Source organism: Genypterus blacodes, unplaced genomic scaffold (genome assembly GCF_046128005.1).
Source record: "Genypterus blacodes isolate CSIRO-AG114 ecotype Tasmania unplaced genomic scaffold, CSIRO-AGI_Gbla_v1 ptg000040l_1, whole genome shotgun sequence".
Taxonomy (NCBI): Eukaryota; Metazoa; Chordata; class Actinopteri; order Ophidiiformes; family Ophidiidae; genus Genypterus; species Genypterus blacodes.
In genome coordinates, this window is record NW_027466853.1 from 2,935,318 (window position 1) to 2,950,812 (window position 15,495).

Sequence of the window (15,495 nt, forward strand, 5' to 3'; positions counted from 1 at the left end):
AATGAATGCCTGGACAATTTCTTTCTTCATCATTTTGAGACAAAAAGTTTTGCAATGTTACGTTAATGAAAAAAAGCCAGTCCTTGAAATACGTTTTACATTAGGTGCACTAGGTCACCTCCCCATATTTTATACTGGTCTGATAGTTAATATGGCAGACGGCTGCTGTCATCATTTGCGAGGCACTAAATATTATTTTAGAGTGCTTAAAGTTTATTTTACGCAGCAAATGAATGAATTATTTGTTATCAGAATCAGAATCAGAATAGCTTTTATTGCCAATTAAGTTTACACTTAAAAGGATTTTTTGTGGTTATTGGTGCGATATAAAACATATAAGACATAAGACAACAAGACGACAACTATGCAAAGAAATTGAAATAAATTTGAAAACACACAATAAATCATATAATAAGATTAAACGTGCAAGTTGCTAGGGAAATTATGTGGGCAGTGGCAGATTCGGGCCTTGTTAATGAGGCCCACTGCAGAGGGGAAGAAACTGGATTTGTGGCGTGAGGGTTTTGCTCCTGATGGACCTCAGCCTCCTGCCAGAGGGGAGGTTGCAAGCAGTTTGTGTCAAGGGTGGGAGGGGTCGGCCACAATCTTGCCTGTCGGCCTCAGGGTCTGAGAGGCGTGCAGGTCCTGGAGGGACGGCAGATTGCAGCCGATCACCTTCTCTGTACAGCGTATGATACGCCTGCCCTTGTCCTTGGCAGTGGCTGCAGCGAACCAGATGGTGATGGAGGAGGTGAGGATGGACTCTATGATGGCAGAGTAGAAGTGCACCATCATTGTCTTTGGCAGGCTGAACTTCTTCAGCTGCCGCAGGAAGCACATCCTCTGCTGGGCCTTTTTGGTGAGGGAGCTGATGTTGAGCTCCCACTTGAGGTCCTGGGAGATGATGGATCCCAGGAATCAAAAAGACTCCACAGTGTCAACTGGGGAGTCACATAGAGTGATGCGGAAATCAGTCGGAAATCCAGGACCATTTCCTTTGTGTTTAGAGCATTAAGCTCCAGCTTGTCCTGCCTGCACCAATTCACCAGACGGTCAATCTCCCGCCTGTAGGCGGACTTGTCCCCATCAGAGATGAGTCCAATGAGGGTGGTGTCCTCCGTGAACTTCAGGAGCCGGACCGACTGATGACTGGAGGTGCAGTCATTGGTGTACAAGGAGAAGAGCAGAGGGGAAAGAACGCAGCCATATGTTATGTCAACATATCATAAGGGAGTTTGACTAGAAAATTACTTGCTGTTCAAGTCTGCTAACATAATGCTGACCCAAGCAGCTCCACTAGGCTAAGTGGCCAGATTAGTTCATGGAAGGAGGAAAGAAGGTATAGAACATTGACTTCTTTCTTTGCTAAGAGAGCACAGAGAGGAAGGAGGTCAATTGGAGAGGCAGATGATGTTGAATAGGCTACAATGAGTGGTAAAGACAAATAATAAATTCATATTCTTTTAAATATTTTTTTTCATTATATAAGATGCCGAGACATTTTTGTTTATTTTCATTCATTGTTGTAAATTTTGATTGAAGAAAGCATTTGATATGACAGTGAGCATACAGTTATGGGACATTTTGGAGATCGTTTTTGATACAGAAAGAAGAGGGAAAAAGAGAGAGACCGAGAAAGGACAGAGATGTTGATTGGGAACAATGGAGTGAGATACACAAGTGTAACATTTGTGTTGAATAGGGTCTATATATTATGATGGTGGTGTTGGTGTCTGAAGCTGCAACAACCAGACTGGGCAGAAACATTGTTCGGGGGGGGCTACAGTACAAGGCTCCTTTCACAGCAGTGTTGGAAAGTTGTGGAATCAAAACCCCTCAGGGCGATACAGGATAATCCTGTCTGACGTTAGCCACTGGTTAACAATACATCATCCCTTACATAATTATGAAGTTGATTTTAAGATGACAATACAGGTGGAGGTTGATCGGAAGGTTTGATTAGCAGGGGGAGTCAAGCAGTGAGGTTAAATGGCCTGGGGAAAAGTGGGGGGTGATCTAGGTCTTTGCTGCTGTCAATGTAATTCTCTGAGAGGGAAGTGTCTGGAAGACCGGGTGGCCGAAGTGGGAAGGGTCAGTCATTATATTCCCTGCTTTCTTTCTCACTCTTGTCAGTGAGAGAAAGGAGTTTACAGCTGATTATTGTCTGTGCACTAGGTTGCACTCCCATTTGGAGTGCGATGCTGCAGAGCCAAACCAGACAGAGATGAATGAGATCAAGACAGTGGGTTCAGTGTTTCACTTCTTACTCTTATCTGTATGGAAACCTAGGGAGGGTAAAGGGACAGGATTTGTAGTACACACAAAATTATGAATAGTATCGGTTAAGAGTTTTTTGCAGATAAACTTAAAGTTATAAAAGGATTGTTTTCCAGGGGGTGATGTCACTTCACATCAGGCAAGAATAGGTCTGAAGGTTTTTAACTATGAAAAAAGTGCAAGATTGGATTGGAAATGATACATTATTGCTGTAGAGTTTGTAGAGCAGAGAACCAGTACTGAGGAGGAGACAGTCTGAGGTGTGGGCAGTCACCTTCACATACTGATTCCTGGTAGAGAAGAAGTTGTACAGTATATCCAGGGGCATTATGTGGGGGCACATCTGAGGTTTATCAGCTTCTCAAGCAGAAGGTCAGGGAAAACCATATCTGACCAAAGCATCCTAGCACTCTTCCTTTGTGCATTATCCCTATTTCCACGTGAAGAATATCGCACTGGGTCATGTCCAGTCGGCGCTGAAGACACCAGTTGTCTGGAAGCTGCTGACGAAGTCTGTATACTGTTGTATGCAGGCTTTGCTCTCTTTTAATGTCCTGTTTAATGTTATAAATGGGGTGATCTGATTTGATCAGAAAAATAAAAAATAAAAAATATTTGTCTCACACTGAAGATTCAATTTGTTAGAAGAACAATACCACTGGACAAAAACGGCTCCTCCCGCCATGTCTCTTCTTCTATTGATTGTCGAGCGATTGGCATCCATATTGTTGTATACAAGCTCCACTGTTCTTTTAATGTCCTTTTTAATGTCTTGAATGTGGTGTTCTGATTGAATTAGATCAGTGGTTCCCAAACTTTTTCTGCAGGGCCCCCCTTCTGTAGAGAAGAATATTTTCACACAAACTTGCTGCTGATAAAAACGCACAACAAACACCCAGGCCGAAGAGTCGCAGTAAAAACAGACAGTCAAACCTGATAACAGGATACAAATACATGGAGCAATAATGGTAGCTCATTCTCCTGCTGCGATACAAAGAAGTATCGCCTCATTAATTTGCCTTCCCATAGCGATGGATGGAGTGATGATCTGACCGTGAGGCTCTGTGGTAGAACTAGAAATCATAACAAATACATCCAAACTTTTAAATTCCACATTTATTAATTGAAAATTTTCGCCTCCTGTCCATTATTTGTAAGTTTTATTCTATTTGTTTTATTATGCAAACATTTTATTTGTTTGTTTTTATTTTATGCACTTTGAGACATTGTATGTGATATTGGACTATACAAATAAAGTTGACTTGACCTGACTATTATTTTTAAACATTGAAAGGGTTTAGGTAGGTTTTGTGACAGCTGACTTGTTTGGCATGCCAGGTTCAACTCTGTTTGTTTTTTATCAACCACACACACAAGTCATATTTTACACAAACCCTATTCATTATAGTATATACATTATATAACACAAAGCATTAAACACAAAGTAGTCCATTTCAGTAATTTGCTTGTTTTTGTTCAACTGAAATCCACACAGATCAGGTCAATTACCAGAGATCCTCAAATTAAGCAAATCACAGTTTTAGTCTGGTGTATTCCACTAATCAGCAAGAATACTCAACGCAAATGAGTCATTTATTAGTTTAGAAATACTACGGACCTTAGATATTCACCCTAACTGCTTGACTGTCTGCTCTGGGATTCATGGGAGACTCTGCAAATGCCATAGTGAATGAAGAATCATTGTGTAATTGACTGATAGGGTTGAAATATGACAGATAGATCTGTATAAGTTGCACATGAAGAACGAGTAATAGCTGAATGTATGGATGATTTCTGAAGTTCCCAAACAGAGAGGCCTTACTCAGAACTACTGCACAAGAGTGTGAGGTCTCTCAGTTAGAGAGCAAACTGGTCGTTCAAAATGGTTACCCACCTCCAACTCTGCTATATTCATTCTTCAATAGGAAGCAAAAGAGTGCAGTATGCTCTCTTATCTAACAAGACCAAAATCAAAATGTTGGTATCAGTCCAACACTAGAGGTAATTCATCAAATACAGCCTTTATAACTGTGACAGACAACCATGGCCCGTTGTTTATAAATGCTTGTTACCATGTAGTATAGGTCTCTAATAAGTCTGCCTTTCTAGTTCCACATCTAAGTACACATTCAGGGATGTGTCTGCAAGATTTATTCCTTCAGGTCCAGATCTGAATAATCTTGGTGTATAGTGTGCGTCTGTGTGAGTGAGAGTTCACCACAGGCCTGATAGGGGATATGGTTTGATCAACACGTGGTTTCCTGCAATAGCCACTTTGAAGCAGAGGTGGAGACTAGAAAAGAAAAATTTACATATTTATCTCATCTTCTTTCCTCAGGTGGAAGCAACTCAGGATGTCCGCCCACCTCCTCCTCTTCCTCCTCCTCCTCCTCCTCCTCCTCCTCCTCCTCCTCCTCCACTGCCCAGGGCTTCTCCCTCGCTGAGGCAGCCATGACCAGCCAGCACACACATACACACCCCTCCTTCAGCTCCATTCACTCCATGGCCGAGCAGCAGCAGGTAACGTACGCACAGTCACATGCAGAGACAAACACACACCAGCCAGTGCTTCCATAGAATTGACAGAGCTTTGTGCCAGCTGGCAGCCAAACAACCGACTCATTTATGTCAGCTACTTTCTTATACTATTTTTTTATTCTAATTTTGATGAACAATGTATATTTATGACCACTAGCCTCCACCTCAAAACAATGCGAGCAGGATGATAGAGAAACGTGTCTTATCTATCTGTATCAGTTCCACCCCGACATGCTCTATGAATGTATGTATGTGAGGGTGTGGGCCCTCACTCAGCTGAGAGGTTGTGTCCTGCCGAGGAGCAAGCAGAGAGTTGTCTTTAGTATTTGACAAATATAACCAAAATAATTGATGAGAAAATAAATTGAGAATTGCATTGATTGCACCGACAGTGGACATTCTCATTAGAGGGCTACTTCAGAGAACAACTAAAACACCAGTGGCAGCAATTTGTCGATTGCTCAGTAAATATTAACAAGTCCACTGGAAGCGCTGCATTTTCCATTTACGTCACATAGAAGAGAATAGCATCTTTATTGGGTCAAATCATACATGCAAACATGGCAATCTGAAATTTGTCCTGCGTGCCCCTCTTACAGAGGGGTCAGCGCAGGGCAGCCATGATACAGCGCCCGTGGAGCAGTGTAGGGGGTTCAGTGCCTTGCTCAAGAGCACCTTGGCAGTGCCCTGGAGGCAAACTGGCAACTGTCCAGCTGCCCATCCACTTTCTTGGCCCCAACATGTTTATGGGCTTAATGAATGATTAAACGAATGAATGAATGATCGTTATATACTGTTGTGGTCAAAATTTTCCATACACTTGTAAAGAACGTGTATGTCATGGCAGTCTTGAGTTTCCAATGATTTCTACAACTCTTGAGTGATTGGAGCCCATACTTCTTCTTTTTATGGGTCTACTGAATATGTGACGGAATCTGCTGGGTCAAAAGTATAGCAATGCTAATGTTTGGTTACATGATCCATGGCCGGTTTCACCTCAATAAGGTGCTTTTGATAGCCATCCACAAGCTTCTGGCAAGCTTCAGGTTGAATCATTTACCCCCCTCTTGATAGAATCGGTGTTGTTTAGCTAAATCTGTTGGCTTTCTGACATGAATTTGGACATGGACTTGGAAAGTCAAAGGAGCTCAGCACGGATCTGAAAAAGCAGATCATTGACTTGAACAAGTCAGGAAAGTCACTTGGAGCTATTGGATACTCAAGACTGCCATGACGAACATGTTCTTTACAAGTGTATGTAAACTTTTGACCACAACTGTACATGCACTTTTTACAGCAGAGCAAACATATTCTAAAACAGGCATTTTTTATAAATAATTGAATTTAAAACCAATACATATGCTGGTTTAGAGACATGGGATTAAAACATGTTCACCCTCAAAATGGCCTGGTTCATTTTCATTGAATAGAAATGCACTTATGTTTCTAGTACAAAATACATTAACCATCATTGTGGTATGTCGTGATAAACCTCAAATGACTGAATGAATGTATCAATGAATAAATAAAGAATTATAGACAAGGTCTAATGATTGCAGTAATCTTTAGGAGTAGGCAGGGTTTTAAACATAAGTAGTGACATACTGTGGACGGAAATTTCGAAGAAGCTTAATTGTCCTAACAATAAATACTACATGATTACAACCGTTGAGGTAAACTCATTAAAATATGCAATAATTAAGATCAGTGTAAATAATAGAATAGGAGCATTAGAATGTGCCAGAGATGACAAAACGTTCTTTCCGGCGCCATGACCCCTGGCTACTGTTTGCTACTGGATGGTTACTCCATATCCTTGTGGATTGCCACAAATGTATTACTGGCCCAGGGGTTGGGGTTGTTTTGTGTCTACAGTTCTAGATTTACCTTAACTCATTTGGCAGACGCCGCTTTCCAAGGCAAGATACACATGTGATTGAAATACGATACAAGCAAGTCTTTAGTTTAGAAAGAGTCAGGAGAGATCAAAAAAAGTATGTTCTAGTTGGACAGGACATACAGTAAGATACTTTATTAATTATTAATCGTCATTTTGCATGCAATTCACAGCAAATCACATGCAATTAAAATTTATCTTGCACCCCCTCATATCACACACACACAAAACACATGCATTACATCGGGGGTGCAGGGCAGCCATTATATGGCGCCCATGGAGCAGTTGGGGGTTCGGTGCCTTGCTCACGTGCACCTCGGCACCTTAAACTCATTCCCTGACCGGGAACTGAACCCAGGCCGCGGCGGTGACAGTGTCGAATCCCAGCCGGCAGTGGGGCGGCTAGGGCAGTGGCTCAGTCTGGAGGGTCACTTGGCTGGTAGCCGAAGGGTTGCTGGTTCGAGTCCCCTGTGTGGACCAAGTAAGCAGACTGTTAGCTGGTGAGTTGCCAGTTTGCCTCCAGAGCAACTGCCGAGATGCACATGAGCAAGGCACTGAACCCCCAACTGCTCCCCCCTCTGTAATGGGGGGTAATGTAATGTAAGTTGGATAAAAGCGTCTGCTAAATGACCATAATGTAATGTAATGTAGCCACTAGACCACCAAAAAATTCAGTAAGTGCCAAGAGGTAGTGAATCGAGGCAGGTAGAGGGAGATTCAGAAATATTTTAATAGATTTGAAGTATACTTACAAAAGTGAACTTTTGTAGGTGGCAGTTAGTTGATTTGTTTGTGAAATCTGCAGGGAAGATGGTGAAGGGAAGGGAGCCAGACACACAAATCCATGTGTCCTTACGCAATGTTGTTGGTTGGTGAGGTATCCATAATCCATGGCGTGAGATGGTGGGCCACCCCTGCAATGCTCCAACTTCACCCTCAGAAGCATCAGCTATCTGGTGTTAAATGAACTGGAAAAATCAAAGAACATGATTTGCACAACGCTCCAAGCCAGAGCTTGAGGTAGATGACGCCAATGCCCGGTCGAGCAGATCCATTGATGGACTTACCAAGGGGCGGATGTGACAAGACCAGTCTTTCCAGGGTCTTCAGATAGGTTGTCAGTGCTATTGAAGACTCTCATGAGGGCAGTGAACAGGAGGTACAGCAGGAAGCCCTGGGGCAGTTATTGAAGAATAGATTCAGATCGTTTGCCTACCCTGGTCCCCTCAGGCTGGGAGTTGGTTTCGCTATACCCTGGGATGGTTTTAAGACTCCACTGGTGTTGTTGTTCTGCAGCTGATCCTCCATCCTGTAGTTGTTCTTCATTACATTACATTACGAGCATTTAGCAGACGCTTTTATCCAAAGCGACTTACATTACATTACCACCCAGTAAGTTACAGAGGGGGGAGCAATTGAGGGTTCGGTGCCTTGCTCAGGGGCACCTCGGCAGGGACTCAAACCAGCATCTTTGTACTGCCACACGTTGGCTGCTGTTATATTTATGTCATTATTTATGGTTGGACAATGGCTGCACATGTTTTGATGTGAAATGTAGTAAGTGATGATGTGACCATTTACAGGGTTTTCTAAGGCCTTTTTTATGCATTTTAACATTACATAACAGTAATTTAACGTAATTTAATCATATTGGACCATCAGCATTTCCACATTTGTGAAAGAAGACCTTCATTGAACCCCTGTAGTATGTTGCACATGGATGTCTATATACTTTCACAGTCACATGGTCCAGCAGTATAGGTAAAACCAGGCCAAGTGCATCCACTACACTATGTAATAAAAAGGAGTTTTATGATAATGCATTAAAACAAATACATTTGATCAAAGTCCTCTTCTTCCACAAATGTGACAATGCTGGTAGTCTAAAATTATTTTTTTGAAACACCTATGTGTGGTGACACTCACAGTTTTTTATGATCAACTGTTCACCTGCGCAGGATGGTGGAGAGAGGATGAGTAGGTTGCAGTATTTCTTGTTGACCGCACATATGCACATACGCACTTTGTTATTGCCTTTGATTGCTGTGATTACACACATTTAGATTTTGTGCACATTATATTAAGTTGACCTTTTCTTTAATAAAAGTTATTAAATGCATTTCTGATATCTCAACTAACCTCTCAGCGACTGTTTCCTGGAGTCGCTACATTTTTGTTAACACAAAATGATGTTATTAAAACCAGACGGTGCATTGGATTCCTATTTGAATAGGATGAAACTAAGCAATCATCGTAGATCAGTCACTGAGGCAGGCACTAGCTGATAATGTACATCATTTGGAGCCGCAGTCAAAGCTAAACACAGCCAGGTTAGCTCACCGCCACCAGCTTCCTGGTGCTGAATTATCTCCATGCTGTCAAAGTTGGAATCTCCACTCTGTCTCTTCGAAGTTGCGCTTTTCTGCTGACATGGGAATTTGATGAATTTGATGTCTGCAAATGCACAACTAATGTTTTGTATCTAAAAATCCAAAAGGAAACAAAAGGTGGAAACTGCCAAGACCTTGGTGAATAAACTTCAGCAGTGACGCAAAATAGCTGTGACTAAAATGAACGTGCAACCCCATTTGGACAGTTAAATCAACTTTGGGAAAAAGCCACCATATTACATAATATGTGGATTCCTTTACTCCCAGTGGATGAGCAAAGTAAACAAAATGAATGGTTTGCCAGCATTGTGGAACACAGCACATTGTACAATACAACACATTTAAAGAGAGTTTGACTTTCCAATATCATCCATGATCTTGATGGATGAAATGCAAGATGATATAAAATCAGTTGACAGTGTGTCAAACCTAGGAAGCAGAGCAACCAGATCACAAAACTCTGATATTGGAGGAAAGTCGGCTGCTACTACTACTTCTTCTTAACGTCTCAAAAAAGAGGTCAACTTGACAGCATTAATGGAAAGACAGATATTATTTAAAGACAAACATCAACTGGGAGAAAAGGGGGAATGGCCAAGGTTAAGGAGGGAGCAGCTTCAATTGGATGAGGAAATTGCAGCACACACATTACTACATTACGTGTGTTACAATCTCAGAGCGTCCTAGGTGGAAAAACAATCTATAACCAAGCTTTCCGATGGAAAGCTGGATGGAGGGAATAGACTCTTATTTGTAAATAGGAAAATTAAAACCACAAGCTCTCGGTGCTAAAGCTAATTAATTTGTTCCACAAGTGCCAATGAAACAAAAGACAATTAAACATGACTACCTGGATACAAGGACAAGACCCCAGAATATAAGGCACAAAACAATATGTTGGGCATAATGAGAAAGCAAAATAAAATAACTATGCTCTTGATACAACAGCAATGCCTCCCATCATTGCCAAAGAAAGAGATCCCAATTTTTGGTGGTGACCCATTAGAATATTATGGACTCATGAAGTCTTTTGAGAATGGTGTTGAAAGAAACACAGAGCTACAGTGACCTACTCCATTTTCTGCAGCAGTACACTAAGGGTCATCCAATGGAACTTGTGAGAAGCTGGCAGCATATTGATCCAGGAAGGGGATATCTTAAGGCTAAGGTCTGAAAAATTAGCACAAAGTCGCATGTACAAACCAGCCGTTTTCTCTATCTCCTTAAATGGACAATGCATACACAAAGGAAAAAAGGGAAGTAGCTTTAACCCCTGATTGATGCAAATGACCTGCTCTGTGTGGGAGGAAGGCTGCAGATCACACCTGCAAAACACAGGCAATGTGAACTGATTCAAGCCTATCATGACAAGGTAATGCATTCAGGTGTGAGAGACACTCTTGTACAGGTTAGAGGAAAGAAATATATTCTGACAGCGTGTCAAACAGTTAATTGGCAAAGTGTTACTCACTTGTAAATGGTTTTATGGCTAAGGACAGGACAGCAGGTTACAGCTGGATAATGTTTATGATGAACTACTCTTCAGGAGGATTTTCAAAAAATGCACCTTTTTGTGGTTTGCCATGTTTTGAACACACATTCGCGAGTGTTAAGTAGGGCTTGGCAGTATATCGAATATTTACCGTATTATTGTAGCAGTGATTTTCATCTAGCCAATTAAGTCTTTTAAAGACAGTGCTAGACTACTTTTTAGCTATTCTCAACTCATTGCTGTATTGCTGATATCTAAGCTACTCGCTAGTCTAGCTACGCAAGACAATGTTCTTGCAAAATGGCAAGTGAGTGTTAGGCAACATCCACACTAGTCTGGATACTTTTGACTACTCTGTTAATGTTTGACAACGATCTTCGACCACCCTTGCATTTTCACAGCTTATTAACATTCTGGCTGTCCACTTGTTGACAATGCCTGGAAATGCATTATTTCCACAATCAGGTACAGACAGACACTGGTCTGCCCATACCTCTTCTTAAATCTCAGGTCTTTGTGTGGCTGATAATGCCACTGTTGCAATCTGCACCACAGCAGCTCCTATGTGCTTTTGTGTTACATAAAGCTAAATTTAATGCCAAGTAAGCGATCAAAATAGAGAGAGTAAATAGAACAACTGCCAGAGATACTCATCATTCACTGTTGTTGTGTGACAGCATGAGCATGAAGAGAAGAATTAAGAATTAATACCTAAAACTATGATGAGATGGTTTGAGAACGGCTTCACAGCAAACCGATTCACGAAAAAGGACGCTACCAACTCTGGAAGCACAAGCAATCTATTTCAACTCCTCAAACAGCAGCAGCAGCACAGAGAATAAATAAAACAGCATGGATCGTCATTTGGTATCATAATATATATCTAATATTGCCAAAGGATTGAAAAATATTGTCCTAAATATTTTTTCTATTTGCCCTACTTTAAAGTGACTTTGACGTCTTTCTGCCACACTGGCACATGTGCACTTACAAGAGTGGAATAAATGGGATTAAGGTATACATGCCTGTATACATAAGCTGATATACTCTCCATACCATTGGCCTATGAGTATATGTAAACATAGCCACTGATACAGCTGATATTAGTGTAACTACAACTAATACTGATAACATCACTGTATATGGCTGCCTCGTGGGAGGTAACTTTTGTACTAAGCAGAACATTCATGCAAGTGTCTCTTTAGGTGCTGTCTGATATGACCATACTCCAGCGGAGGATTCCACCAAGCTTCAGAGACCCTGCCAGTGCGCCACTGAGGAAACTCTCTGTTGACCTCATCAAGACTTACAAGCACATCAATGAGGTATGATGTGTGAGGAAATTTGACACCTAACACATGTCACAAATGTCACAACTACATGTTGTTGTTGTTGTTGTTCAATGTCGTTCTCTCTTTTCAATATTGTTATTAATATGTCTCACTTCATTTGTCACAGTCTGGTACAATAGCTCAAACAAGCACACCCATGAGTACTACAGCGTATTGTTGATAGGTCGGTATTATCAGTTTGCCGCTTCCATCAGTCCAATCTCCACCACAGCCCACAAAAATAAATAAATGTGTCAGTTCTGATGGCCCATAGAATCCTGGATTAAATGTGTGAAGAGGAGCATTGGAGGTCAGTCCTGATGGCCAACAACAACCTTGATTAAAAGTGTACAGATGGATATTTGCGGCTCCTGTTGATGGCCTATACAAACCTAAATAAAATGTGTATGGATTGACATTAGAGGCCAGTCCTGATGACCCACAGATTCCTGAATGAACATCTACAGGAAAACATCAGAGGTCTTTGTACCACCATGAAAGGAATGTAAATATGAATGTGATGTCTGAATATATGGATTTTTGTGGTAGTTTATTTTGATTTAGTATGATGCAGATATAAACCTCACATTTCTATTCTGTGTCTATCCATAGGTGTACTACACAAAGAAGAAAAGACGGGCCCAGCAGGTCCCTCCAGAGGACAGCAGCACCAAGAAGGAGAGGAAAGTGTACAACGATGGTTATGATGACGATAACTACGACTATATTGTGAAAAATGGAGAGAAGTGGCTGGACCGCTATGAGATAGACTCACTGATTGGCAAAGGTTCCTTCGGACAGGTAATGCAAACAAATTACAAATGTATTTCTTATTTATTTCTAGTTCTAGTTCTCTCTCATAGGTCATTGTTGCAGATTTGATGAAGTTCCTTGTAAAGATAAGATAGTACAATACTTTATTTATCCTGACTGTTAAAAACCAGCAGGCTGAGTTGTCCAAACTTCCTAAGAACCGAGATTTATTTTTGTATGTTCGATTCTGCACTGCATCTACATTGCAAAACATTGTGTAAATGATGCCAAATCCCATTTAACGTTGTCGTTACATTCAAACAATTACAGTATTCTTGAATTTTCAAGAAATATTTGTTGCTGTGAACAGCCAACATTAAAGGAGAATTGTTCTAGCCATTCTGTGAATTTGAAATCGTTAATCAATCAAATAAGAATGTAACCTAGCATTCCCATGAAAAAAACTGAAGAAGTGTGTTTGTGTCCCCCTGTAGGTGGTGAAGGCCTATGACCACCATGAACAGGAGTGGGTGGCCATTAAGATCATTAAGAACAAAAAGGCATTTCTAAACCAGGCACAGATTGAACTACGCCTCCTGGAGCTCATGAATAAGCATGACACTGAGATGAAATATTACATTGGTAAGATGTACACACAATGCAACAAACTGTCATTACGCTGACATGCCACTTTAGAGGTAGGCTACAACAGTGCAAATGTCTTAATACAGACCAATGACAAATGTCAACTGAGATCCAGAAGAATCACACCCATGTCAGGAGAAACTCACCCATTTGAGGAGCAACACACCCATGTCAGGAGAGACTTCAGAAAATCCATACACACTGTTGGAGAGTCACTCTGCATGAATCAGTCAATCTATGGGAGGCACTGTGTATGCTGTGTATGGCCGATTGGGCTGTAATTACCCATTTTTGGCTGTGCAATTCTTTTCGCTCCACCATAAACCATCATTGAGAAACCACATAATTGTCCATGAATTTTGAAAAACTGGGAGCAAAACATCCCTGAAATTGACAGGATGGCATTTTAAAGGACGTGTCCCTGTAATAACAGGTACAGTAAAGGAAATAGTAGAAGAACGTTTTTTTCTCTCCTATTTTAATTTTTTGGTCAAACCTGCCATCAACATACAGTATAAGGACCGCTGTGTCAAAGGTTTTTGTAAATGAACAAAACATTATTTACAGTTTTGGGATGTAATGTGAGATCATTTATTTCAGTGCATGGGGTGAATAGGGAAGCAGTATAGGACAGGAGAAATTATTTTAATTATTAATTACTATTTCCACATTTTTGGAAATTACTTTTTCTCAACACTCATTTAGCAATGGCCAACTCTCATATATACTCTCATATAGACCCATGACATTCTGTCTTCTTCTTTTAAACCAGGTCATACTGGTTGATGTTATGCTTTTGTAACCCTGTCCCCTCAACATGTATTCACAAATAATGTACAACATAAATATTGTCTATTCTGTCACTGCAGAGTGTTAATGTCTTACACTTCCTGTTTTATGTGTGTTGTGGCTGTAGTGCACCTGAAGCGTCACTTTATGTTCAGGAACCATCTGTGTTTGGTGTTTGAGTTGTTGAGTTACAACCTGTATGATCTGCTGAGGAACACCAACTTCAGAGGAGTTTCACTAAACCTCACAAGGAAGTTTGCACAGCAGCTCTGTACAGGTGAGTACAGGCGCATGCAGATGCAGATACAAAAACAGTGTGTGAATTGGGCTGGACGTTTTGAATTTCACCCAAAGTTGTAACCCAAGAGTGCTGTCCAAGTCAGTGTTTTCCAGTCATGCAAGGCTCTAAGAGACATATAACACATGTACTCGTGTTATATAGTGTACACACTATCGTGTTTTATTTGTTACAAAAAATTAAATACTTACATTTTGGCAAAATGTTTATAATAATGTTTATGTTATTTCTGATTTTGTTTTGTTTGATGTTTTTTGTGATGTAACTCATCAGTGTCAAGCATCCTTGGGTTTCTTGAAAGGCGCTATATAAATTCAAGCTATTATTGTTATTATTATTATTATTATTACATAATAAGATTTTTATAATCATGTATAATAAAATGTATTATCTGGTGAACTAATTGTAGTGATTTAGCCATCACATATTTCATTTTTCATACTAAAGTATAAAGTAGTAGTCGTAGTATGTGTATATACACATATACGTCTATGTGTATATACACATACTACGACTACATAAACATTTCAATGATAATCATTCCAAATGTAACGTGGTTTACATAATTTCTGTGAATATCGTATCAAGTTTATTTGCATTGTCTTTGCCTTGTTTTTGTTTGTGTCTTACTATGAGGGAGATTTCTTAAATGGTAAACATAATCATTTGATTTTGTCCACAGCATTATTATTCCTTGCCACTCCAGAGCTGTCAATTATCCACTGCGATCTGAAACCAGAAAACATCTTGTTATGTAACCCCAAGCGATCAGCCATCAAGATAGTCGACTTTGGATCATCCTGCCAACTTGGACAGAGAGTAAGCAACACCAATAAATATAAAAAAAAACATTATTGTATATTTCTCTGGTCATCTCAAAGAACCATTTGCATTTCACACAGAATCGCACAGAATCTGTTTTGGTCATTCCTGGCAGAAGAAAAATAATGATAATAAAAGCCTGAGAAAAAACAATTCCACCACTTTGTGCTGGGACCCCTAATATTGATCTGAATAATACAGCACACATAGGTACTAACACTTTGAGGATATCAGGATTTTTTTGTTGTCTTATTGCTGACATA

At 40.4% G+C, this 15,495-nt stretch overlaps 1 protein-coding gene across 3 annotated transcripts in view; it reads left to right on the forward strand.

Annotated features, from left to right (window-relative positions):
* The window catches only part of dyrk1b (dual-specificity tyrosine-(Y)-phosphorylation regulated kinase 1B), a 56,049-nt gene that overhangs the window by 32,727 nt on the left and 7,827 nt on the right, over positions 1–15,495 (forward strand). For all 3 annotated transcript variants that reach the window (XM_076148497.1, XM_076148496.1, XM_076148498.1), the window contains exons 2-7: positions 4,616–4,797; positions 11,800–11,919; positions 12,538–12,726; positions 13,173–13,320; positions 14,240–14,389; positions 15,093–15,229. In XM_076148497.1, coding sequence (XP_076004612.1) covers positions 4,729–4,797; positions 11,800–11,919; positions 12,538–12,726; positions 13,173–13,320; positions 14,240–14,389; positions 15,093–15,229 — 813 coding nt within the window. In that variant the 5' untranslated portion in view covers positions 4,616–4,728. The remainder of the gene's footprint in view (positions 1–4,615; positions 4,798–11,799; positions 11,920–12,537; positions 12,727–13,172; positions 13,321–14,239; positions 14,390–15,092; positions 15,230–15,495) is intronic.